Here is a 27,462-nt window from a genome sequence, read left to right as displayed (position 1 = left end):
AATGGAATAGCAGAAGGCAGTCCATAAGCAACCACCCGTCCACATGCACATTCAGACACCTGTCTCCCTCCGCCTTCTACAAGAGACTGACAACAACCACCAAAATCAGAGCTATTAAGGGCATGGAGAGTCCAAGGATGGAGACAGGTTAGGGAGCCATTCTCAGGATGAGTACCCCCTCATTTGACAGAGCAGGAAGTGCTCTGTGCCCTGCTGGTGGTTTTGACTATGCGGGGTGGGATAGCAGGTGTGGGCAGGAAGCCACAGGAGGTTTCAGTCTTGCTCCTGTATAGACACAGACCTAGTGCTACTCTGGAATCTTCTCTATTCAACCCAGCTGCTGCTGCTAATAATAATAATAATAATACCCTGCCACTTGACTGGGTTGCCCCAGTTTCACTTTCCTACTAGTCCATGCTATCTCCAGCTATCACCTGTTGGGTTTGTCATCTCAGATCTCTCAGACCAATTGACTCATTCTGTCCGAGAATCTGATAGGATCACTCTGGTGAATAGCTTAAGTCTGGAGAGAGACACGTGGAGAGTGATCCTACTGACTCCCCTGGACCTCTCGGGACACTTCAATATCATCAACCATGATAGCCTTCTGGAAACACTCTCCAAGTTGGAAGTCCTGATTAATCAGTTGACAGCCCTTCTGCCAATAAATCTGTCTGCATCTTTGCTTGCTACCCCAGCTTCCTGCTACATGGGTCCTGCGCCAAACTTATGGTTTTCCCAAGTGCAAGACATAACAGCTGTATTCCCCTTGTCACTTTTGGGGGGGGGGGGAAGGGGCTGGAGATCTGGCTTCAGAATATCACCTTTTACATTAGAGCTCAACCCAGTTGCCTCTGTCTAAAGGAGCAAAAGCAACCAGCAGCCAGCTGGATGGCAAAAGGGAACCAAGGGTAGTAAGAAGACAGCCCAGTCTAGCTAACTAAAGCTATAGCTGTTACCCCAGGCTATACACTGACCGAATGAGTCTACAGCGCAAGGTTGTGTTTTGATCGGAGCAGGCTGTGGCTGTACAGGACTGCTGTGATTCTTGATAGCATCTGTGCTTATTACGGAGGCTGTCTCCTTTCGGGAAACCTTGGCCGAGGGGGGCTCCTCTACCACGATCCCACTCTGCCGTTGCCGCCGCCGCTTCTTGCTCCACAATTCGTGGCAGTCTTGCCAGTGAGGAAGGCTGCAGAAAGACAGCAAATGGACCTTTGTTGAGAAGGGAGCAATGAAGTTGGGGCAGAAGCCTGGAAGACAAATTCTGACACTGGGTGACCGCCCCTGCCTGTCTGATGCCACACCGGTCCCAAATGCTCAGCACAAAGATTCCCTCTTCTTTCCCAAGCTTTTAGCACATTATGGCGAACTGGGTGTGGGTGGGTGTGCTTTTACTAGCTCAGGCATTAGACCAACCCTGCCCATCCTGAGTTATTTGGCACGAATGGAGAACTTAAGAGAAAGGGCAGGTCAGTCTCCTACTACCCGACAGGCCTTACAAAAGGAGCTAGATTTGCACAACTTTTGCCCAAAATCTCAGTATGGCACAACCCTTCCAGGAGTCCTCTGTGTGTGGCAAAGGGCTCAGGGGATGCAAAGGATTGGATCAGGTCAGTAACACAGGTAAGCTAAGCCAAATTTAGGGAACTCTTACAGATAAGCTTTTCATGAAGGCTTAGAGATGTACTTTGAGTTGTGCTGCAGAGTCAAATTTTGGGGCTGCAGATATGCTTGGGTGTGTGGAGGCTGAAGTCTTCCTGTTGCCTCTGAATATGAATGAGGCAGGCAAAGACAGGGAGCAAAAAAATCCTTTCCTAGATCCTCTTGCCTTACAAGGTGGGGTTGGGGTGTCAGGTAAGCAGGTGATATCCTTTCTCATTGCACACAGAAGGAGCATACACTGAGGCTGAAACACATAGAAGAAGCCATTTAATTCCCCTGAGGTTAAACGGGCTCACAAACCAGGGCTGAGGTTACCTTTCCACTGAAACGTGTCACCGCAATATGCAGCTTCTGCTGCGATGGTTAAGTGGACACCTGTTGGTGAACGCTCCCTCCCTGCCAGTAGCGTTCTGTGGTCTGAACTGCGCAGATCGCTCTGTGTGTATCTGTGGGTTAGCTAGCCCTGCCTTGCTATGAATCCAAGCAATCCACTCTCAATGCACCTTTAAAAGGCTAGGACATATTTCAGTCCCCACCCTGCAGGCTCACTTTCCCAAGGAACAGTGAGGTGCTTACTCTGGAGGGTCCATCTTGCTGACATCAACATCCTTCAGGAAGTCACTTTGCAAGGCTTGCTCTGCTGTGCATCGTTTACTGGGGTCCAGCGTGAGCATATGGTCCAATAGGTCAAGAGCAGCAGAAGGGATGCTGGGAGAAGAGAGAGAAAATGAAGAAAACAACAACAACCCACAAACGGTCCCCATTATGACAATAACAAGCGCTGCTCTTCTGCACACATATTATCTCTTAATTCCCTGTCCCCAAATACTTGGGTGATATTCATCACTGGTCCTACTCAGAATAAATCCACTGACGTTAGGAGACATGATTAATTTAGGTTCATTCATTTCAACCAGTTTCCTCGGAGTAGGACTTAGTTGAATCCATAGCCCTGCCCTTTAAAAGCAGGCCAGTATTATTACTCCTAGGACTGAGCTAGTGGCTTGCGCAACACAACCCAAGTGCATTACAGTGGTACCACTGTATGAATGAGAACGGAAATCGCGTGGCAGCGGCACAGCGGCAGCACGAGGTTCCATTAGCGAAAGCGCGCCTCAGGTTAAGAACGGTTTCGAGTTAAGAACAGACCTCTGGAATGAATTAAGTTCATAACCCAAGGTACCACTATACTGATTATGATATTTGCACCTCACCTACTCTTCCCAAGCTTAGATGGGAGCACTAGCCTGGCAGCTTCCTGCAATGTAGCTTAGGGTGAGAAACTCTGTTTTGGCCACGGTTACTACAGCGAGCTTCACGGCTCAGCAAGGATATGAACATGGATGTCTCACATTCAGAACAGAACTCTCTCATTGGGGTACCGCACTGGCTATACTCTATATTTCAGCACCAGCTCATTTTGGGCTGATCTCTTGCAGCAAATATCACAAGCATCTCGTTCCATTTCTATCGTGGATTGTTCTCCAGCAGCAAATCATTTTTCTTGTGCCTCTCCATGTCTCTCAATCCCCACCCTTATTGCTAACACACACACACACACACAAAATGTTGGGGTGTGGATCTTGTGGGGAGGGGGGAGTTATACATAAATTCAGTGCTTTCTGGAGATATCACAGACATAAGGATTCGTAGGCACACAACACAGTTACCCAGGACGTACAAGGAAAACTCCTCCCGTAGTCGCCTTCGGTATTGCTTCTTAGGTTTCATGGTGTTGAAATAAGGTAGCTTGATGACATCTGGCCAGACAGCCGGACAGGGGCTCCCGCAAAGGCGGCTGCAGGAGATTTGGAAAAGGGAGAACGTGAACACAACTATGTATTGCCTTTCTATATTGCCACGTTGCCCAGTATTTCTTTGTGGTTTACACAAGTTAAAAGGACCATAAAATGTGAAGCGAAAGATCCATCAAAATGAAACCGCTCAAACAGAAGCCATTTAGTTCTCCAGCCTAGAAGACATGGATGGCTGAAGCCTCTTCTGATTTTCCCTCTCATCTAGTGAAGCCAAATGGCTTCAAAGCTATTTCTGTACATGCCTGCATGCAGCCTCCCACTCCCCTTGCTACTCCTCACCCTACACTGCAGGTAGATGAGACAGGGCCTCCCGTCAAGGATGGACAGGAATAAAAATGTGATAGCGGACCTCCTGTGAAGGTCAATTTTCTGCAGGGAATGGAGGGGATCCTCGAACAGACAGTTCCCCGCCGGCACCGGATCCTATCCGAGGATCCCCTGCCTCCTGCAGGACATAACACACAGCAGATCCAAAAGAACCAGATTTCTCTAAAGCTTCCCAGGGCTTGTTTACATGCAAGGTCAGGTTAATTGCACAGAAGTGTCCATTTTTCTAACTTTTAAAGGACCCCCATGATTACTGCTGTCCTTTTAGGAAGGCTCTTCCTCATAGTAAAAAGGTAAAGGGACCTCTGACCATTAGGCCCAGTCGTGGCTGACTGTGGGGTTACGGCGCTCATCTCGTTTTATTGGCTGAGAGAGCCGGCATACAGCTTCCGGGTCATGTGGTCAGCATGACTAAGCCGCTTCTGGCGAACCAGAGCAGCGCATGGAAACACCGTTTACCTTCCTGCCGGAGCGGTAACTATTTATCTACTTGCACTTTGACGTGTTTTCAAACTGCTAGGTTGGCAGGAGCAGGGACCGAGCAACGGGAGCTCACCCCGTCATGGGTATTCAAACTGCCGACCTTCTGATCGGCAAGTCCTAGGCTCTGTGGTTTAGACCACAGCACCACCCGCATCCCTCATAATAGATTTTAGAAATAATTCTATCTTAAGACAGGGTGCCTTGGAAGGTAAAAGCAAGTTTAGGTACGGAGCAGAGTTTTTTAAAAAAGGTGAAACATTAGGCTAAGGGCATTATATGCTCTGAGCTGCCCTAAACATCTATAATGGAGGCCGCTGATATTTTTGCCTCCCTTCAATCTGGTGCCAATTAGGTGAGGCACTCAAATGAAGTCAAGGGATAATTTCTCTCTCTCACTGAGATCCTGATTGCAAGGATTGCTTCTGTTTGTGTCTACATGGTTCTGACACTTAGCTGCCAACAACCGCTTTCAGTCTGTACAAAAAAACTACCTGTGGGGGGCCCTGTTACCTGCACATAAGGTGACTGCTAGCATTTCGGAACAAAATGGCTGCTGGCATCGCCAAGACAGCACACACAGCTCTCTTTGCACACGCTCCGGTTGATGACACACAGAATGACTTACCTGATTAATTCCAGCTGGGACAACTCAAGATTGGCTTGAAAAATAGGCTTCTTTGTAAATAGTTCCCCAAGGATGCAGCTGGGAGAGGAAAAGGAACAAAGAATGGTTGAAATGAACAGCAGAAACTGGAGGAAGCATTTGAATGGCGTGTTGGGTGACTCTCCTTGGTTGCTTAGGTTTGGTAGAAACCCAGAACAGAGAGGGAGGTGCCCAGTCAAATTTGAACGTTAAAAAAAGTCTAATTCCATTAACCTCTATGATCAATATTTCCCACTTGCATTGGGAAGATGTGTGACACATTCACCTTTACCATGCAAAAAGACTGCTATAAAACAAATCCAGAAAGCCTGATCAGTGTTGTGATAGCCTCTGTGCCAATTAGGTGTCCAAAATTTTCTACTTTGGATCGGGATGGAAGCTGGAACTCACAAAACACAGAATCTTCTATTCCTCAGCAGCTCCAAGGCTCATGGAACACTGAGCAGACTCTTTCTGCAATAAAGGGGCCAGGCTACCAAATTTTAAAAAGAAACAATGGGATGCATCACATAATAAATATAACAATCCATGGGCACTCACTCACACACACTGTCATGGTTCACCATTATGATGCAAATGACAGAACCTGGCCTATAGCTTGATTTTCTAAACTACATCAAATGCGGGCACCGCCAGAGTTTTCACAGTATGCCTAAATGTTTAGAAAGTGTTTTTAGTACACAGACACAGACACAGACACACATTCGTACAAGCCACTGAAAAAGCACAACATAGGGATGCATTCAGCAAGAACTGTAAACTCATATCAGAAACTAGAAAGATGACTTACCCGCAGCTCCAGACATCAATGGCCGGAGTGTAACGTTCCTCGCCTAGCAGCAACTCAGGTGGTCGATACCATAACGTAATGACTTTATTGGTGTATGGACGGCTAAGTGAGGGGAAAAAAGAGATGTTTCAGGTTGAGAGATTTCTGTAAGGAATCAGAACATACATAGAGAAGTGAGAATGGTGCAGCCAAACTGTGTTTGGGACCAAGGGTGAAGCTTCAATCCCAGCTGGCTTGGATTCAAATGGTTGAAACAAAAGGAACTGTGTAGGAATCGTTTTCCATAGTCACAACCCATATTTTTTGTGTGTGTATGTGTGTTAAAGGGCTTTAGATAGGCCAAGGAAGGTTTCTCTCACAGCCACACCTGCTCTCAATCCTGACAATGGGAAAAGGGGCTTTTAACGTTTCATCCAGATGTGTGTCGCAGGTGCTTTTACAATCATGCTTGTAAAATGTCATCAGATCTCTAATGCTGCTTGAAAAAAATGCTTTATAGGTTAATAGGGCATGCAACCTGAAGCATAAAAGCTTGAGTGATGTTTACACAATGAAACATGCAACACAAAGAATGCCGCAACAGGAGGCCAGTGGCCTCCCATCTAAGGGGTTAATCGGATGCCTATCTGCTTGATTCTAGGCCATTTGTTGGACTGGAAATGGACTTACACAATCTTTAAAAAGGTGCATGTTATTGGATAATACTATTTTTAGTCCCAGAGTAGGACAGCTTCCAGGCTTTGCTTCCTTGTGGTGGTGGCAGGTAATGACTATTCCCAAACGGGCAGGCTGGGGACTTGGCTTCTCTAAGAGAAACATTCTGATTGTGGCAATTTTAAAAGGGAGCATTTCAATGTGCATAAAGCTGGAAGAACATTACTCAGACACTGAATGGAAGTATTTCAAAATACTGTAAAAGCAACCAGCATTAGAAACATATTCATTTTATCTGTTATCACTTCCAAATTATTTCCCCCCCCCAATCTCCTGATCCAGAACTAAAAACAATTTGCCTCAAGCTATTTTGAAATAACACAGATATTCACCCTGTGGATCAAAGTACCTCCCCACCCTCCCCAAGCTATTGGTAGGATGAATTATCCCCAGAATACTTGTGGTGTATGGAGAGAGCTTAATATACTGAAAGTCAAGCCTATATAAGACCTATATCAAGGATTCAAATTATTGTTTTTATTGCTGATTGTTTATATGGCACTTTCAATTGTGCCAAGCTACTTGCGATCATTACTTCATTCACCCTCAAGCGCCATTTGGCAGCACAGAATTTGAACCAAAATGAATCAGGGTGTGGCTCACAAAGGCATCTTTACTCTGCCAGAGACTGAGCTCAGGAGCATCTGAAGCAGAAATAGAAGTGCCTCTGATCACTTTTGGAAACACTCTTCCTTCGCAACCACTAGCCTCCACACACTGAGGGATCAGGGAAAAAAGGGTTGCGTTCAACTAGCTTTTGCTCAGCGAACCCACTGAAATGGGATGCGGGTGGCGCTGTGGTCTAAAGCAGCATTTCCCAACCTTGGGCCTCCAGCTGTTTTTGGACTACAACTCCCATAATCCTCAGCTAGCAAGACCAGTGGTCAGGGATGATGGGAATTGTAGTTCGAAAACTACAAGGTTGGGAAACACTGGTCTAAAGCATGTGCCTAGGGCTTGCCGATCAAAAGGTCGGTGGTTTGAATCCCCATGACGGGGGTGAGCTCCCGTTGCTTTCTCCCAGCTCCTGCCAACCTAGCAGCTCAAAAGCACGTCAAAGTGCAAGTAGATAAATAGGTGGGAAGGTAAACGGTGTTTCTGTGCGCTGCTCTGGTTTCGCCAGAAGCGGCTTAGTCATGCTGGCCACATGACCCGGAAAAACTGTCTGCAGACAAACGTCATCTCTCTTGGCCAGTAAAGTCGTTTGCGACTGGACTTAAATGTCAGGGGTCCTTTACCTTTAACCTACTCCCAGTCACCAATTTCAATGGGTCTACTCTGAGTAAAGGTTAGTTGATCACAACGCAGAGCTTCCAAGGTCAGAGAAAGATAGGTTTGAGCCATCTTATTTTGGTTTAAAATAAAAGCACCAGTCTTCACTTCATCAACAGGGACCGAAGGCTCAGAATCATTTGCTTGAGGGCTTCCAAAAAGTTCAAGACCGAGGTGGGATTTGAACCCAAGACATTACTCAGATGTTCACCCAAGCAGGACTATCTCTTGCATAAGTCTCACTGAGACAGATGGGAGACATGCAAGATTAACATTTATGCAGGAGACCGTCCTGGCACTCAGCTGTACAGCTGCAACTGAAACATTTTAAGTGTGTTGTAAAGTGAAATGTACAATGTGACACTAGATGGCAGTGGTGAGCTATGGCAAATTCAATATATTTTTCAAAACATTTTTTAAAAAAGCATTTTCTCAGTGTTTTTTTTTATATGTGTGTGTAGATTCCATCCTGGTGTAGCTAAATCCACACCTATCCTTTGTTCAGCAGACACCTTACCTTTCTTCTGAACTGTAGAGCCGGGCAAGCCCAAAGTCAGCCAGCTTGATCTGCCCACTGCAACAAGAAGGTGGAAGTAGACTTTTATTAACAATGGCTTATACAAAAGCATGAAGAGGAAACAGAAAATGAACAGGAATTACTAAAATTAACAGAAGCTTCAGTCATTTGCACTTAAAAAGCTCACATATTTACAAGAAACGTCTGCAATGCTCTTTTTTAAAAAAAGTTTAACAATGGCTTCTTCCCTTATTTAAAATTTAAAGGGCAGAACTGAAGAATACAGCCAATTTGAACTATCTGGTAGATTCCCATTTCTTCTTTCTGTGGAACAGTTCAAGCCTTAAAAGACATGTGCTACAGCCCAGTTCCTAATGACTTATAATTCTATTTATTCGTTTTTATAAAGCAATGGTATGAGGCACCACAAATGCAATGCCCAATTTAAAACGGCACAATAAAAAAAAAGATTTAAGAACAAATTATTTTGGGGGGGGGGGAATTAAACAGAGTGGAATTAATCAAATTTAAATTAATCAAAACGCTACATAGAAGTAAAATAAGTTTTAAAGGCCTCCTCAGGGAGGGCATTTCAAAGTTGGGGTGCCACCACAGAAAAGGCTCTGTTTCGCTTGGTGGTGGGATATATAACAAGGCCTCCAAAGCTTATTTTAAGTGAAGCCTATCTTTGAAGTAGAGATTAATCCCCTGAAGCAGATTCGTATCAGAGGAGTCTTTCAGATATCCTGTCTGCAAAATGTTTAGGACTTTATAGGTAACAATTAGCACTTTCAATTGTTCTTTGAAAGTGCATTTGGTGGAGGGCTGTTGTAGCATCATCCACCACGTATATTCCAGAAAGCAATCTGGCTGTTGCGTTTTATACGAGCTGCAGCTTCCAAAAACCTTTCCACATTGGACTTAAAAAGCACAGGAATTGGGAGCCACATCTCCTTTGTTGATTTGGTCTGGCAGTTACCTGTTGTTTAATAAGATGTTGGAGCATTTTATGTCTCGATGTAGAAAGTTTTTTTTGTGACAGTAGTCGAGCCCCTCCATCAACTGCTTCATGAAAGACTTGATGTGGTCCTCTGAGAAATGCACCAATCCAGATTCTAGCAATCCCATGAGGTCGTGGTCCATATATTCAAATACAAGATAAAAGGCACCTGGGAGAAGGTAAGAAGGAGAAAACGCCTGTTAATACTGAAAGTGTCAAAGCACACAATTTTGTGCTTTAGGCCAAACACTTGTCTGTGAAATTTCCAAGATGGATTATGGTGTGAGCAGGAAAAGGCAAGAACAGCTTTTGCTCTGACTCTGTATTTACAACTGAAGCCCTCCTTTTTCTGCCTTCCTTAATATTTATGAAGATTGTCATGATTTTTTTTTGGGGGGGGTTAAAATTGGCATGTGCCAGCCCATCACTCACCTTGGAATCATATAGGTCACTGCACTGAACTGATCTCTAAAGAAACATTTCCTTCCCTGCTCACCACGGTTATGGCACCCAAGTAAAAGGGATGGACTGGGAAAGCCTGAAACTCTTCTACATATCTCACGAAAGATCCTCAAAATGGCAGAGCGAACTTCAGACATGAATGTTTGTGACAAGACAAGCCTTTGCCACGCTAGCACCCCTGGCGAAAATTGAAGCAAGGCTACGCAGAATCCTTTACCTGGACGGAGCATTTTTATACGCTAAGTATGTTCACTGATACCAAGGGGGCCACACAACCTGCATCAGTCTCACATCTTACTTCTCAGCACAATGTCCTTCGATACCTTTGTCCTTCTTGAAATCCAGTGCATCTTGTTTGTCTGTGACGATTTCCTTCATGTTGACAACACTGCGGTGAATCAACTGCCGGAGAATTTTGATTTCACGGATGGCCGTGATGGGGAAGCCCTCCTTTTCATTGTCCAGCCGCACTTTCTTCAAAGCCACCAACTCGCCTGTCAAACACAAACGGCAGTCGGTAAGAAGGCAGGCAACCATTTGCAATAAAAAATGAGCCGCAAAAAGGCTGGTCCTCTTAAACGCAACCCTCCCTTCCAAGTTACATGAAGAAATATTAAGTCAGCACAGCCGGACCTTTGATAAGTACAACACTGGTTGGTAGATGAGGCCAACACTGCTTGGGGTTGGGGGGGGGGGAGTAAGGTTAATTGATTTGTTTTGTCCTTGTTTTTATTATGTATTTTGTATTTTTATCTTGTGAACCACCCTGAGATCCACAGATGAAGGGCAGTATACAAATTTAATAATAGTAGTAGGAGCAGCAGCAGTAAGAGATACATTATGTTATTTGCACACTTACAATCTGACATCAAGAAGACAATTATTGTCAACTGCCAGTCATCTTGCCCATTTCGTTCTTACAAATCATTGCAAGACTATTGCTTTGGACTGTGATGCCATGGCTAGTGTTGGGGAAGAAAGTAGGAAATTCAGCCTGGATACATCCCTAGGCCTCTTCTTATGCTATCAATCGTGGCGTACTGCACAGGGTTTGTTGTGAGAAAACATGAGAAAGCATACTGGCATTACATTCTGAAGAATGGTGAATTAAAAGAGCCCTCCAAGCAGCAGCCTATTACTGCTAGAATTTCTGATCTATGATTGCAGTCATGGGATTTTTGTCTATCACATGACGGTGTATGTTTTGACTCTACAGAGTGGGAAGTGATGGAGACAGGATGTTTGTGTTACTGTGTTCCATGAAGTGGGACTATTGTCCTTTGTTCTTTTCTCTCTTTGCTGTCTGATGCTAGAGAGAGAGGGAGCCATGTTGCAGTGCTCCGTGTGTGTTTATATGTAAATAAACTGGATTAGCCAAAATGCTGAGTTGCGGAGGTCTGTCATGTGCATGATGCACAAACTCCGCGGATCCCTAAGTGTGCCAGTGTCGGTTGGCGTCGGTCGCTGTGATGCTCGGGCTGAAGAAAGCTTATAAAGCTCCTGAATGATCAACCAGGAAGGAGAGAACATGCCAGTCGGGCACGTGTCTCTGCCAGGGTCCTACTTGAGTGCAGGCTGACCTCCTGACAATTACATGGCCACCGGCCACATCCATGTAGGAAGAGCCCAGCTGGATCAGGGCCGGTGGCACATCTAGTCCAGTATCCAGTCAACGATTTGCCTGTGGGAAGCCCACAAACAGGACACGGGCACAACAGTCCTCTCCCCTCCTGCAGTTTCTAGTAACTGGTATCTGTAAGCATACTGCCTCTGCCTATACGAAAACAGCTGATGTCAACAAATGTGAAAGCAGTTAGACAACATGGTGCGTTTTTTATAGGGTACTGCCATGGATTGGTTCGTTGCAGGGGAATGGTGGGAGGAGCCAACTGGGAAACCCCCAAGGGAAGAAGGCTGACCGGCACGCTCTGTGACAGCTACTTAAAAGTGAATTCAATATGAGAAAAACGGACTGAAAATAGTGTGCACTTTTCTATGAAAATGAAAAGGATGCTTAAAATAACCTTTGGGAATTATAGGGACAGAACGACCTTAAAATGTATAGAAACTTATTTATGTGTGCTACTACAGCAGCAAGAATGTTACGTGCCCAAAAACGGAAAGAAGCAAAGTCCCAGCAAAGGAAGAATGGATACAAAAACTTATGGAATATGCAGAAATGGCGAAACTTACCGGAAGAATAAGAAATCAAGGTAACGTATTTTTTTAAAATAAAAGAATGGAAATTGAATATTTACAGATAAATTACAAACCGATAAAAACACTGGCAGGATTACTGTAATAACCTGCAGTTTTACAAGAGTATATATTGAAAGAAAATGAATAAATGAGCAAATTAAGATAATTTGGACATGCAGAAGATATTAAAAACAAATTTAAGGAACCACAGAAAGAGGGGGGAGGAAGCCAAGATTTGAAATGTCAAAATGACTGTAAATTAGTTAAATGTATAAAATTAGTGAAATGTATAAATTTGAAAAGTATGTATGAATAAATAAGAAAAGAAAATAGTGTGCACCGAGTACCTACCTGTGTCCTTGTCCTTGGCTTTGTACACTTGCCCATAGGTCCCCTCGCCGATAATACCAATGATATCAAATTTGTCCACGCAGCGCTTTCCCCAGTCACTTTCCGTCTGCCTCCTCTCACCGTAACGAGGACAACAGATTCTGAGAGAGAGAGAGAGAGAGAGAGAGAGAGAGAGAGAGAGATGGGAGTTGCGTAGGAGAAGCACAAGAGCCGTAAAAATCCCAAATGCCGACTTCGACAAAACGTTTCTGAATAACAAGCTTTGGTGGATTTTCCTGTCCATTATCTGCCTTCATGGTTCCTATATCAACACCTGACACTACAGATTCTTTAGAGCATGCATGCATACAAGTTGTAACACTGACTGAAATTTCTAATTTGATATGTTATTTATTACATTTATGCTCCACGCTTCCTCTTAGGAGTTTGAAGAACCTCAGACATTGGTTCTGGGCAAATTCCCATTGAGACGTTACAGGACTAGGTGTTTAAACATATTTGAGAATAATTGAAGCTGTTTTATACAGATTTTAGCTATTGGTCCAGTAGTATTCCAACATGCACTGGGTTTCCAAAGTCTCAGACAGAGATCTTCCTTAGTCTTGCTACTACAGATCCTGACACAGAGATGTGGCTCTACAGATGTTGCCAGACTATTTCTGCATTGGTGCTCTTACAAAGTGAATCCTCAGTCAGTTGCTTGCTATTTGTTTTGCTTCTGTAAATTTGTGTCCATTGTTTTCAATATTTTATAAAAACAGAGCAGGTTACATTTAATAAATAAACACAAAGAAAATACATTTGCTCTGGGAATTTGGCTTCTTCCCTTTAGTTAGGATACCAGCAGCTGATTCCCGCACCACACCAAAAATCAGTGGCCCTCTGATTTGCCATTTGCTACCTTCTACGTAGTAATCTTTTCCCTCTCTCGTCACCCGAAAAGATTCCTAAAGACTTACTCTTTATGTGCAAAGAGATTCCTTTTATGAACCTCTTTCTTCTGCCATTTCCTCTCCCTTTAAAAAAGTTTTATATAGATTTGCAACGTAATCATAGTGTTATTTACTGGTGCTAGTCAGACAGACTCAGTTACACCAGAGTTAAATAAATCTTTACTGGCTACCAATCTATTTCTGAGCTGAATTGTAAGGTGTCAACATTGAATATTAATGTTCCACATTGGTTAGGCCATGATAGTTTATATTTTAGGTATTTATATAGAAAATGCATCTTTCTCAATGACCTTCCCTGTGTCTTAATATCTTCCGGTGGAACCCTTTGTCAGGTGCCTTCCTTGCTAAAGACAAGGCTGGTATCCTCTAACAGTAATGCTTTTTCAGTAGTGACATTTTGCTTGCAGAATACTCTCCCCTATGAGCCACAAAAGGTTAGCATCTTCTTAGCTTTACTCTGCCTCATGAGATCTTTTAATTCTGCCAGGCCTCCAAGGAGTAGATTTCAGCCTCTCCATGCTGTTTCTATTGTTATTTTAGAAGCGTGAATGTCAACATATTATGCAGAGTTTATTCTATTTTTAATCATTAAAGAGGAATCGCATATATCAATTCACAAACAGGTTTATCAGTCTGCACATGACACCTAACATGGCACGGTAACTCAGCTGGGAACCAGTAGTTCCCAGTTCAAATCTTGCCTCTGCCTTCAACACAGTATGTAACCTTTGGCAATTGCCACACAAGGCTCCTATAAGGTGATTCAGAATGAATGAGAATACAAGACATAAATGCTAACTGTTCTTATTACTACGAAAACATGGCATGAGATTGCTTGAGCAATGATCTGGCAAGCTCTACTTTACTGGAAGGAACTGCTTTACACAACTTGGGTGAGTAGCTAAGCATCTATCTTCATCTGGTTTCTTATGATTCTTCCCATTAATTCCAAACCTTACCAAAATGACCAGATGTTTCCCTGAAGTGGCCACTATGCAAACAGATGTCCTCTCCACACTTACTTTGGTCTCTTTCTACATGGTTGCTGAGGTGGTGTGGCTGCCTTTGGTTCTGGAGACTCTGGAGGGGAAGGGTCTCCACCAGGAAGCTCTGGAGGGAGTGGGAGGTCCGTGAGCAAGTGTCGTGGTCTCTGGTCTTTCTCCTTCTTCACAGGTTTTGAGGGAACAATCTCCTTTGGGCTAAAGCACCAGGAAAAACAAAACAAAACAAAAGAAGGGCACATTTATGAATTATTTAGAGCAACTACTTGTCACATCTCAACACCCTCTAACGCAAAGGTGACATAAGCTTTCTTTTTTGGAGCAATGTGATAGTCACCAGGATTCCAACTTTATCGACAGCGAGTATTTGTTGGTATTTAGCTCATCCCAAGCGATGCGCCATACAAGAACCAAATCTAGTATATGGCATCGATTTGGGTATCCAAAGTTACTTTAACACACAAACACATACACACACTAGGAAGCATCTACACTCATGGTCGCAACTTCGGGGCCAAAATGAGTAGGCAATATCTAGAGAAGCCAGAAAAAGGCTGGTTTGCACAGGTACTCCTTTCCTCCCTTGTACGTTATCTGTTAGATTGACTGGCCATCTAACCCCTTTCTGCTCCTGCATACAGGTGGAGACCATTTTAGGAGTATCCAACTGACACGCAATCGCTGATGCAGGGTCCTGTTGGGCCCAGAAGAAGTCAAAACAAGGACATAACGGGGAACACTTATACGTGCTCCAGCAATGCACTGGGAGCTGAAATGGTTGCCACTTCTGGGGTCCATTGCACACCCCCCCCAGCAGATGTGAAGAATTGGAGCCCTCTTTGCCATGGTTGGTGAGAGGGAGGGAGGGGTAGATAGGAAAAAGAGAAGAGAAACACCCCTCAACTGTTATTTGTAAATATTAATTTCTGCTAAAAAAAAAAAAAAAGGAGTGGGCTGACTTTCTGACCGCTGCATATATGAGCTTTTTACATGAAGCAATTTTCTCTGCAAGTTAAAATTTAAATCTTCATCCATCTTCAATTACCTGGTGTTACAGGTGTGACACCCCTCACCATCACCAAATTGAATCAGAACTACAGGCTGGTTCGTGTGCAGAGTCAGCGGGACAACCTAAAGTGGTAATGTGCATGTGTGAATGCACCACTACATATGTAGGATTAGTTAAGGAGAGATCAGCTGGATCAAACCAAAGACCCATCTAGTACAGCCTGCTGTTTTCAAAATGGCCAACCAGATGCCTCTGGAAAGCCCACAGGCAGGGCACGAGTACTAAAGCACTCTTTTGCTCATGATCCCCATCACTCAGAGACATACTGCTTCCAATGCTGGAGGGTAATGTAGCCATCATGACTAGCAACCACGAGTGGCCTTAATCCCCCATGGCCTACAGACAAGAACTTTCATTTCACTTCAAACACAATGCTTTTTGAAAGACAGGCAGTGATCATTTTCAGAACATCCAATTGACACGTGATTGCCAATACATGGGTCCTTTTAGACCCGGAAGAAGGCAGAAAGGGTGCTCTAACGACATGCACAAGGGGTATGAATGGAACCCCAGTGTGAAATGGTTGCCGCCTGTATCCAGTTGTCAAGTAATGTATATATGCAACTTTGAATCAGCCCTGTGTGAGGTGCACACACAGAAAATGTCACTACCTCCTCTGAAAATGAGTAACGCCGAGCTAAGCCTAGCAAAAATTCATACCTGGGGTCCAACTAACTGCCCTGTTTGAGGTCAGGAATGAAGCCCCTCCCGAGAAGTCAGTCTGGCTAGTGACACTGAGAACTTTTGACTTCTGGTGGCCAAAGTCAGCTAGATCTACTGCCCTGTAAACTCTCTTTCAGGGGTGCACTAGGTCTTTGCTTAATTGCACAGCTGATCAGATGGATTGAAGGTCTTTCCTCTGGGCAGGATTTTTAAAGTATCAGGCTTCTTTGGCAAATTCCAGCCCCACAATTCTAAAGGTAGGCTGTATGGTTCAACACAGCTGCCGGGCATTAACTATGACCCCCTCATCACCACCCTACTAATCTTTGATCCTCCCTATCTTATCTCCCCTAGTAGTGTCAGTATTATTTTAAAAAAGAACAATATTGTAAACGAAGCAAACCCCCACTCAATTGTTTGAAGATGGTTTACATAACTTTCACCATATAGAACATTAGATTCTACAAGCGCAGAATATGATCACAATGCACCATTCCAATCTCTCTCTTGGAAGCCTCTATGGGCTCTAGCTGAATTGGAGAGAAGAGGCAAAACCAGATCCCACCCCCAGTGCTCGAAACTCCCATTGTTCTAGGCGCATTGCATTTTACGACAGGGAATTTCATAAGTGCGAGCAGTTTCTGAGCTCTGGGCGCAGTACTGTGCCTAAGATTTCATATTAAAACTGCCTCCCCACTTCCAACTACTCTCTGAAGACTGGAGGAGAGACCCTCTTAAGAATATTACAGGGAAGGACTAGACCATATGAAAAATTAACATAATATTTTAGCTGCTGTTCATTTTCAGCTTTGTTGTCGTTAGAAAAAAGCACACCTAGACATTCTGTTGTTGCGCCCATAACCCAGGTTTAAGGTGCCATTTAGGTCCCAACTTTCGTAACTCAGTCTCTAACACTGCCTGTACGTTTGTATGACATCACAGTACATGCTCCTTAGAAAGGAAAACCACCTCACAAGCCAAAAAGACGGGCAATTTCCATGTTCATAGTTAATTCAAGACTTACAGTTACGTCAATATTTAGGAATATTTTAACAAAGACTGGCATGAGTTTATCTCCTCCTTACAACTACACCAGACAAGGAGTGGGGAAAACAAAAGCCTCAGCTTTGTCCATTATTTAGCATTACATCTGAACGTGGTTATCTACAAATTCAGGGGATTGTAGTTTTAACAAACTAGAGTTAGACTAAAACAAGCCTTGGTTTGATAAGAAGGCTGAGAACCTATCCAGAAAAAGCAAATGAGCCAAAGGACTTGCTAAAAAAGAAGCCCAACCTCCCTAAAAACTCAGACTCTGTATTGTGAGAATATTCTCTCTGACCCCAAATACGGCAATCAAACATTGATAGGGAAGGAAATGCCACATACTGTCCTTGCTCGGATGATAATCTCTCAGTGCACAGGCATTGATTAAATCAGGAAGTCTCTGTTGAACCCATTTTGTCCAAAATGGAAAACTATGTTACAAACTTCAAAACAAGTTAGGATATTAAACATAGTTCAATATCCAGGCTAATATGCTGGCTTGTCTTAAAGCCGGTAACCATAGTTTCCCAGTTAATCCAAAATAGGAAACTAGGGTTAACAAGAAGTTTCCTAGTTTAACTGTGGAAAGCAGCAAACTGTGAAGGGGCAGCGTGCAAGGGCTAAACACTCATGCATATCTCAGATTAATAAACCAAGACAAGATAGTCTGAACCTGACTGCCAAGTCCTTTAAAGAGAAAAAATTGAGCCCAGTAGCATAAACCTGACGCACTTAGCCTGTTGCTAACTGGGGCTTTTTTTCTGAGCTGGCCACATAAGTGAGGCATTGTGAACAAGGGACCAACACTAAAACAAAAATTTGGTTTATATATGCCAGGGGTCAGCAAGGTTTACCTTGCCTGTGCCAGGTCACTCCAGCAGAGATCCCTCGGTGGGCTGGAATGCGCATGTGCATAAGCGCACTTGCCCGCAATTTCCGCCGTCGGCACCTGCACAGACGCGATTTCCAGCGTCTGCATCTACACAGATGCAATTTCCAGCGTCTGTGCATGTGCAGACGTGATTTTTAGTGCAGAGAAAGCGAGTCCCCATGCTGCACCGTTTTAGCACAGCGCGGGGGGACTCGCCGAGTGGGCGGCTCGTGGGCCGGTTAAACTACCTGTGTGGGCCACGAGCCGCCCATGGGCCTTAGGTTGCTGACCCCTGATATATATGCTATACAAGGAATAGTGCTGGTGTACAACCAATCATTCATGTTAGCTAAATCCAGTACTATCCTGACTGGCAACAGCTGTCCAGAATTTCAGGCTAAAGCCTCTTTCAGCTCAGTTACTGAAGCAAAGATCCTTTATTCAACATGCTCTAACTTGGGGCCATATCTTTCATTTCCTGCGAGGGAGCCCCAATAATAACCATCCCACTAATTTAGAGGCCTGTTTTACACGTTCCATATACCTGGTATCCTCTCCATACATTCCAAAGCTGCTTTCTACACCTGAGGCCTTGAGTTTTTCTTCACTATCTGTGCCATTTTCAGAAAGCCAAATCACATTTCAAACACCAGATTATTTCATTTGCAATGAGAAATGAGCAGATACATAAATTCTAACAAGTCCTGGTCCATAATATTACCAACCCTTTGTGGAAGAGGTTTGCTTGGTTATTCCCCTTACCTATCCATGTCATCTTCCCCAGGCAAGACAGGTGGAAAAGGAAGCGGAGGCAACGTTGACGTTTTCAGATGCGGAACAGCAGTTGTCACAGATACATGCGCCTTTAAGGAGGACTGCATGGTGGGTTGAGAGTTAGCCTGAGTAGTCAGAGATGTCCTGGAGTGGGTAGACGACGGCAGACACGATGGAACTAAAGCAGGGGTGTGAGTGGCAGGTGACTGGGCAGGCGGAAGAGGGGGAATAACTGGTGATGGAGGCAAAGGGGGTAACGGAGGAGGAGCCTGAGCAGGGGGCGACGATGTTGGCAGAGGAGGTAGTGACTTAACAGAAGGCAAAAGAGGTGGGACCTCTTGCTTGGCTGTCTCTGTTTCCTTTGGAGTCACAGTTTCCTCCTTTCCGCCTGCAAGTTTCATATCTTTTGTTCCCATTGCTTTCGAGTCTTTAACTGAAGCAGGAGGTTTCTTCTCGTGGTTCTCTACTGCCTTTGTTTTTAGGGGCTCAGGAGTAGTTTTTGTCTCTGTGTTGTGCTGTGTGACATTTGCTGGCTCAATGTCAGAAGGGCACTTCTCAGGTTTAGCCGTTTTTGCCTTTTTGGCCTCAACCGCTGGCTCTTTAACTTCAGCCAAACTGTTTTCTTTCCTAGATAAAACGCTAGGAGAGTCCTTCCTCTCCTTCCCATCAACCTTTGCTGCGGCTGCAGCAGCAGCTGCCCTCTCTTTTTTCTTTCTACTCAGTTCAGCTCCCAGGCTGGAGTTCAGTGGTAGCCGGGCAGGTGAGATACTGGAATGGCGACTGCGGGACCCAGATCTCTTTTTGTTATGCGAAGATGAGTGCCTCGAGTAAGCAGGACTTCTACTTCGAGACTTCACTGGCTTCCTGTGGAAAAAGAAGGGGAAAATCAGAATCTCCAAAGAATGCTACAGTCGGGTTTTAGGTAAAAACGCAAACCTTTAGCTCTCAAAGGGGTGGGGGGCTTGCTTGAAGTGTGTAAACATGGCTGTGATCCTGTGGCTCCAATGAACATTTTAACTCCTCACCGGCTTCCCCATTTGCTTCTGTTAGAGGTTCTCAGACACATTTTTTTTACACAACACATTAAACAATCAGTCACTGCACTACCTGCCAAAGTAGAGGTGGACAACTTCTGGACATGGTGTATTCGGCTCCTAGCCTACTTGCCCAGGGGCTAGAAACACTACACCAGGGGTCAGCAACCTTTTTCAGCCGTGGGCCAGTCCACCATCCCTCAGACCATGTGGTGGGCTGGACTATATTTTGTTTTTTTTGGGGGGATGAACAAATTCCTATGCCCCACAAATAACCCAGAGATGCATTTTAAATAAAAGCACACATTCTACTCATGTAAAAACACATTGATTCCCTGACAGGTCAATTGATCACCGTAATCTAAATCATTCCTAAACAGGAACACAGGAACATAGGGGGGGAAATTCGAGTAAAAGAATATGTACTAAACAGTTACCTCACAAGTTCAAAAATGTTAAACCAACTTTTGGAGTCAGGTGTTTTCAGAAGATGAAGCAATTCCTTTGAAATGAAAACTCAACCAAATCCTGGTACTCTGCCTTAGCTGGCAAGGACAAGATGCTGCTAAGAGCCATTTTAGCAGCTCAAAATGTAACGTTCCTGGAGATAGTGAAGTTTTATTTGGTTGCCTTATTAGTTACAGGTGATTTGAAAGTTTGGGCATATATTTTACAACCACTACTGAAAGACAGCATTACTTTTGACACTCACAGGCAGTGTTGGAAAAATCCCAGCTGCATTTTTCACTAAATGCACAGGACTGAATGCACTGCTGCTTATGACAGGCAGGGACAATTTAAATTCGGCTCTGAGATTTGGCTGTACAAGGACCAGGAGACTGGGGAGGAGGGCACACACAGCAGAAGGCAGCCCCTCTAGGAGCAACCAAAAGGAGTGTCATTGATTCAGTTTAGTAAACAAACTGAATTCAGCTTCAGGCCAGTCACTCTAACTTCATTCTGTGTGCACATCAGACTGTCAATAAGTAACTACAACAGGCATACCTGCCATTTCAGACTGTTCAAACTCTCTGAATGGCCTCTGACATGGGAAATGCCAGTTGGGCTCTTGGTGATAGCTAGCTCACTATTCACAGTTGCTATTCTGAAAGCCTCCATCAGGGAAAAACAGCCAGTTGCTGGTTAGGTTCTTCCCTGGGTGTGCCTCCCTTGACTGGGGCACAAATCAGATTGTCTTCCCTAGAGCAGATGACCACCACTGTTGGGGACATCCATTTATCCTACACACACAATTACCAGGATGTTTTCTTGTAACTCCTTCAAGGACCCTCCAAGTCATATATGCAAATATCCACTTGCCTAGCTTTCCATGCGGAGTAAGAATCACTTTCAAGCAACCAAGCAGGGAAGCTTTGATACACTGGAAAAGAGCTCTTTTATTTTTTCCAGGCTGTTTGAAAGCTCTATGTCCATGTAACTCTATCCCTCCCTTTTGTTTTGACTAAGACACATCCAAAGAACTGCAAGTGGAATGTCTGAGCATCTTTTCTCAACTCTCAGGAACCTACTGTGACAATGAGAAATTCCCTCATTGGCATTTTCAAACTTTTCAAGAATTTATTTATAACACCGGACTTCAAAAGAGTGCCCCACAGAACTTCCACAATAACAAGACTAGAAACGGTTGTCTGAAAAGATCGTTTGTTCACCATTAACCAATATTTCCCTGGAATGCACACAGCACTGCAGTTTTCTCGGGCACACTTTAATTTCAGTGAGGTGATGGCTACACATAGCAGGCCTCTCTTGCAGTCCATAAATCCAAGCATGTATGCTAAGACATTTCCCAGAATCCTCTGAAGTATGAAGGAACTGCACAGTAGATGGGCCAATGTGGAAAGTGTTCCTGCAGGTAGGGTATTTCCCATGATCTGCAACCCCACTCTCATTAAACAGCATACCTGCCTCTGCTCAATTTGGCTAGAAACTAGAAACTGGACCCCACCCCCACCCGTGTCCAAAGCAGGCAGCTCATTTGATACTTGGCTTCTTCAAATTTTGAAATATTTATTTTGCCCTAAGGGGTCTTTTCCTATTGTTCCCATGAAACAGTACAGAAGCAAGAGAACATGCTTTCTATCAAGGAACATTAACTTTTTACTCCCAGTAGGAAAAGGAGGTGAACTAGAGCAAGTTAAGGGTTTTTTTAAGCACCTAGTGAAATAACGCAGCATACACATAAAGAAAAAAAAAGTCAAGAGTAGACAAAGCCAAAGAGATGAACAAGGGTGTATGAAAACAAACAGGAAAGAGATCCCCTCATAGGTTCACATATTTAAATATTTAAACATCTACTCTCTTCAAGCTTACTCTACCTAGTACCTAACAAAGGCTCCACCAGGCACTCCTTTTCATAGCAGCTTCCTAAAAGTACTTAAGGTACCCCAAGTGCTTGCAATCAGCTCTCATTATCCAGTTCTTTTTCATTAAAAAGAGATGCTGTATGCCAGAGAGAATTTTCTGATAGCACTTGCTCCTTAATGAGCAGGAAATGGCAGCTGCACTTGCTCTACACTGTTTAGAAGTAGCTGCCAGGAATCAACCTGCCTGACCCAAGAGATGTTACTACTGTACAGGTGGGGAATGGTGGCTGAGAGACAGGGATTTGCTGAAGGCTATCCACAGAGTTCATGGCTTGGCAGATACGACCCCACTAGAATCTAGTGACTAGATAGCCAAAACAAGATGGTGACTATATGTTTGTTTCACACTGACAAGGTGCTAGGCACTAGATAGAGCACAAGGAGCTTAGAGTCTAATGGCAACTTTGCACATTCAAAGCACCAGCAGCAAGCTCAGTGTTCGAAACTCCCATTGTTCTAGGCGCATTTTACAACAGGGAATTTCATAAGTACAAGCTGTTTCTGAGCTCTGGGCGCAGTACTGTGCCTAAGATTTCATATTAAAACTGCAGAGCAGAAGGAAAGGAGGACCTTTTTCTTCCTCCCCACTTCCAACTACTCTGTGAAGACTGGAGAATATTAGTGGGGTGGGCAGGAGAAGGACTAGCCCATGTGAAAAAAGAACATCGTATTTTAGCCGCAGTTCATTCATTTTCAGCTTGTATTCTTGTTATAAAAAGCGCACCTAAACATTCTTTGGTGCGCCCATAACTAGGTTTAAGGTGCCATTTAGTTCCTAGCTTTCATATCTCAGTTTCTAACACTGAGCAAGCTGTTGGGTGATCTGTGACCAAAGCAATTCTGCACATCCAGATTATGAAATAACTAAGTTTCAGAAATGACAAAAATGCAATCTCATTCTAAGTAAACTGAACAGGTGAAAGGTGTTGACTGGCTTTGACAAAGGACTAGCAAGGATGTTAGTAGTGAATTCAAGATCCCCTTTACTGACTGACTGTTAAAAACATTTTACTGCCCCCAAGGTCAATTTAAACAGATTGTAGGATGCCTGGATTCCCTTGAAGGTGATCACTAGCTGTATTCAAAAGGGATTTCTGAAGTACTGACATCTAACATGAATGTGGTAATGGATCACAAGCAAACATTTCGACACACATCTTGAGATTTGGGTTACATACACCACAACTCATGTATGGGGAGATTTCATATTCACCTGTTCTACCTTGACAAAAGCAGCTATCCAAGGCAGATTTAATTGAAACCAAGTTCTACTGAAACGAGTGGAACTTGGTAACCACATACCAGGCACAAATCTTGTGAGAAATCGGTACCTTGGTTACCACTGCAATCTGAGACTTTGGTTCTATTGACTTCCAACGTACCTCACTTTCTACTGCTCAATATACTTAGGATCAGGATGGAACAGTTCTCTGCAACTCTAAACCTTGCTTTTTTAGTTAACATAAGCAAGATTTAGTAAAAGGTATCCATCAATTTTCCCATTCTGTGCATCTCCACCAGCTGTATACAGTGGTGCCTCGCAAGACGAAAAGAAGCCATTCTGTGATTCTCTTCGTCTAACGGATTTTTCGTCTTGCGAAGCAAGCCCATTGACGGATTAGCGGATTAGCGCTATTAGCGGCTTATCGGATCAGCTGATAAGCGGCTTAGTGGCTTAGAAAAAGGGGGGAGGGGGGAAAAACCGCAGGAACTCGCAAGACATTTTCGTCTTGCGAAGCAAGCCCATAGGAAATTTGTTTTGCAAAGCACCTCCAAAATGGAAAACTCTTTTGTCTAGCGAGTTTTCCGTCTTGCGAGGCACCACTGTAGATTAGAAACTGACATGCTACAAAATGGAACCATAGTTTGCCACTTCAGAAATTGTGTCCAAATCATGGTTCACTTTCAGGGGTCACATTAAACTCTAGTTTACTATGATGAGGATGAGCTGCTGTAGTTTCCATCTCCCCTATCCCCTCTTCTGGTGTAGCTCCAAAGAGTTTTTTTGTTTCCGATTTTCATTAACCACAGTTCAGTGCGTTATCTGAATCCTAAATTGTGGTTGATGCTAACTATGATTTGCTTCAACAAGGCAGCTTAACACATGGTTTTAAGTTACCTTGTTTCAAACAGCAAGCTAGTTAATCTAAACAAAAACTTCTAAACATCTCCTCAAAGCCATGCAGGAGCAGGAAGAGGAAGCATGTTATTCCAACGCTCACTGTACTCATTCTTGTCATGCTAAACGATGGTTTAGCACAACCTTTTCCAAACTAGTATCCTAGGTATCATCCCCAGCCAGCATGTTCAAAGATCAAGAATGATGGGAGTTGTAGCCTAAAATAATCTGCAGGGCACCAGGCTGGGGAACAATGATTCAGCGCAACATCTGAACTGAACCAGTATCTCATTGGCTGAATGGGTTTGGTTACCTTTCAAACCCAGTTCCCCAATGCAATAAAGTGAAAATAATAATTATCTAATCAAGCCTCAAAGACCTTGTACCCTAAACAAATCACGTTACAGGGGAGAAGCAAATACTTTTTTTATCTGACTTCAGGACACTAGCACCATCCGAACCAAAGAAGTCAAACACTTTAAACTAAAGATAAAGGCCACGCACCTGGACACAGGACTTCGACTCAGCGATCGCTTGGAAACAAAAGGACTGCTGGAGCGCCTTCGGTTGAATGGGCTAGGCGACCTTCCACTGTAAGACCCACTTCCTCTCTCGTAGCTTGATGAACGCCTCCTGCTGTATGGGCTGACCGACCGCTGCCGCCTGCCGTATGGGCTGGGAGAGCGCATATTGGATTGGTATGCAGCAGGCTCCTTGTATGGTGGGCTGACTGATGGTCTCCGTGAAGATCCACCGGGACTCTTCTTGTAGGAATCATAGTTACTGGATGTGTGTGAGCGTGGAGGGCTGAGATCATAGTCCTGTGTGTAAGAGGCTCCTGAGGGGCTATCATCCTGCTTGGGACTGTCTGACCACTTGCGATGGGGACTTCTGGATTTCCGCTTTGGACTGTCCAGCGATTTGTAACTTTTAGGAGCATCCCTTTTGCGGTGACTTTTGCTACGGTCTTTGTGACCGGACTTAGTCTCTCGTTCTTTCCTGGACTTTTCCTTGTGCGATTTGGCTGACCGGGACTCCTTGCTGCTGCTTTTGAATGACTTAGATGAATGGTCATCATTCTCCTCATGTAGCTTTTTGGAGGCCCCCGACACCCTTTCTTTAGTGGAACTCAACTTGCCTGAGGAGTCTTGGTTCCTGTCCAGCCTCTTCTCTTTGTCTACCAGCTTGCTTTTCATCAACTCACGGACTCGCTTGTGTTGATGATGCCGATGCCTGTGTAGCCGGTCACTCCTTTCCGATGTCCCTTTTCTCTCATCATTCTCCCTGCGTTCCAGCTTGACGACTGCTTCATCTGAAAAGGTGTCTGAGTCGGAGCTGATATCATCATATTCCACCAATGGCTTGATCATGCTGCCGAGCGGTGCTCCAGCTTCTTGGGCCCCCATCGGTGAGTCTTTGGAATGCCTGGACTTGTGTCGTTTGTGCTTGGAGAGTCGGTGCCTCTCTTTGCTGTTTGAAGTGCCGCTGCTGGACACTGCTTCTTGATACAAGGACCCCCCTCCTCCTGAATCCTTCTTACCCCCATGTCTCTCTGGGTTTGGCATTCCTTCTCCACTGTGCTTGAAAAGAGGGGGGAATCCTCCAAAACCCCCAAAGTCTAAACCTCAACTTACCCGCTTCCAAAACAGAAGGGCTGCTTTCACTTTCGTTACCCTTTCCTACATTCAGCCCACCCTTCTCTCTCCTACATGGGGCTGAATGTGGTTTCTTTACAAGGATCTGGGTTGACAAATTATATTATGGGAGAAGTCGCCCCACAGGCTACCCCCAACCCTCTAAACAGGGGACAAGCAGCAATGGCAAAAATGTCCCCTGTACTTAGACTTCAAAGGTAGGATGGAAAACCCTGAACAACTACCCTACCTCAGTTATCCACCGGGTTCAGAACATAAACACGCCAGGAGCACTAAGTAAGATGCTCTTGGGTCCCTTTGTAAATGGGCAATAAGTTTGGGAGTTCTCCAACCTGCTGCCCAACCCCCCACAAAGAGAGCTTCAGAAAAAGACCCCACCCCACCCCCAGTTTTCTGAAGCAGCGGTCCCCCAAACAATAGGCCCCTTCGTTTCTAAGCCACCCAGATATTTAAGCAACGTGCTCCCCTTGGTCAGGGGTACCCCCTCCCCACTAACTCAAGGCCCCCGTGGAAAGAAAGATGAGGGTCGGACTTAGTTCCTACCTCAAACACCGCCTAAGTTCCTGAGAAGAGAGCACGGGGGCGGGGAGATGGGAACACCTCCACCCGCCCCAAGGCCTGGCTGTGTGGGAAAACCCCTGGGCCCCTGCGTCCCCACCGAGGGGGCTTCCCTGCCCTCAGCCTGAGTCTCTAGCGAGGCCCCCAAGCCGGGACCCCCACCTTCCTCTTCCTCCTAGTACTTCCCAGAGCGAAACGGAGCCGCTTCCAGGTTCGGGTGGGGGGAGGGGTTGGGGGGGAAGAGGAAAGGTAGAAAAGTGAGCAAGGGAGAAGGTTAGCCACCAACTCTCGCGAGAACGTGGGGAGAAATCGCCGTCGTCGTCCTCCCGGCCGCCGACGCCGTGGCTTCCTTTGCAGCCGCTCGGGGGTTCCTTCCCCCAACTCCTCTCTACCTGCTCCTGTTTCTCCAAATATCGCGAGAGCACGCACATGCGCGCGTGTGAGCACTCGCTTGCCCTCCTTCACGCGCAGGCGCACACGGTCGGAACGCAGGGGGAGACTCGAAAAGTCTCGCGACGCCGGGCGCTGGAAGCAAATAGGGAAGCAGGGCGGAGGGGGGGGGAGGACTTGAAGGCCGATGAAACAATTTTTTTCGTAATCTCGCGGGAAGTGGTTTTGTCTTTCAACAAAACTTTATTTCACGGTAACCGCAGACGACAGCATTCCTCAAGAAGGGAACTTTTATTAAGGGAAAGCGCAAGGTTGTTTTTATAGGGAGGGGCCGTGAACTTCCATTCATTCATTCATTTCTTCCTGTACCGTTCAACAAACTTTATTGAAACTTCTCACGCTGTAGTTCTGGGGACATATATCTTTCAACAAAACTTTATTATTGATTCCCCGCCCCCTTGGCAACAGGAACAAACGAACTTATGAATGGCCGTTTCTTCGCCTTCTCACTTTCAGCTTTTTCAGCGAATACTTTATTGGGCGGCTTGGTAACCATGACAGAACACCACAGGATGCGGACACACTTGGTCCTTCTCATCCTTCCACAAAAGTATTCCATGTTTAAAGGAAACGACAACAACAAAGCCCAGCTGTTCGCGTGAAAGAGTTAAAAAGTGGGTCCT

The 27,462-nt window shown here is 44.8% G+C and overlaps 1 protein-coding gene across 4 annotated transcripts in view; it reads right to left on the bottom strand.

Annotated features, from left to right (window-relative positions):
- Positions 1–26,853, bottom strand: part of CDK12 (cyclin dependent kinase 12) — a 31,863-nt gene extending 5,010 nt beyond the window's left edge. For all 4 annotated transcript variants that reach the window (XM_083469431.1, XM_083469433.1, XM_083469432.1 and 1 more), the window contains exons 1-12: positions 24,681–26,853; positions 18,628–19,503; positions 14,237–14,413; positions 12,262–12,401; positions 10,035–10,205; positions 9,229–9,418; positions 8,250–8,306; positions 5,747–5,848; positions 4,918–4,995; positions 3,347–3,463; positions 2,242–2,373; positions 978–1,192 (exon numbers count right to left, since the gene is read on the bottom strand). In XM_083469431.1, coding sequence (XP_083325557.1) covers positions 978–1,192; positions 2,242–2,373; positions 3,347–3,463; positions 4,918–4,995; positions 5,747–5,848; positions 8,250–8,306; positions 9,229–9,418; positions 10,035–10,205; positions 12,262–12,401; positions 14,237–14,413; positions 18,628–19,503; positions 24,681–25,741 — 3,316 coding nt within the window. In that variant the 5' untranslated portion in view covers positions 25,742–26,853. The remainder of the gene's footprint in view (positions 1–977; positions 1,193–2,241; positions 2,374–3,346; positions 3,464–4,917; positions 4,996–5,746; positions 5,849–8,249; positions 8,307–9,228; positions 9,419–10,034; positions 10,206–12,261; positions 12,402–14,236; positions 14,414–18,627; positions 19,504–24,680) is intronic.
- Positions 26,854–27,462: the final 609 nt, after the last annotated feature.

The sequence above is a fragment of the Podarcis liolepis genome, assembly GCF_965112155.1.
Source record: "Podarcis liolepis genome assembly, chromosome: 13".
NCBI lineage: Eukaryota > Metazoa > Chordata > Lepidosauria > Squamata > Lacertidae > Podarcis > Podarcis liolepis.
This window is presented reverse-complemented; position numbering and strand designations above follow the sequence as displayed.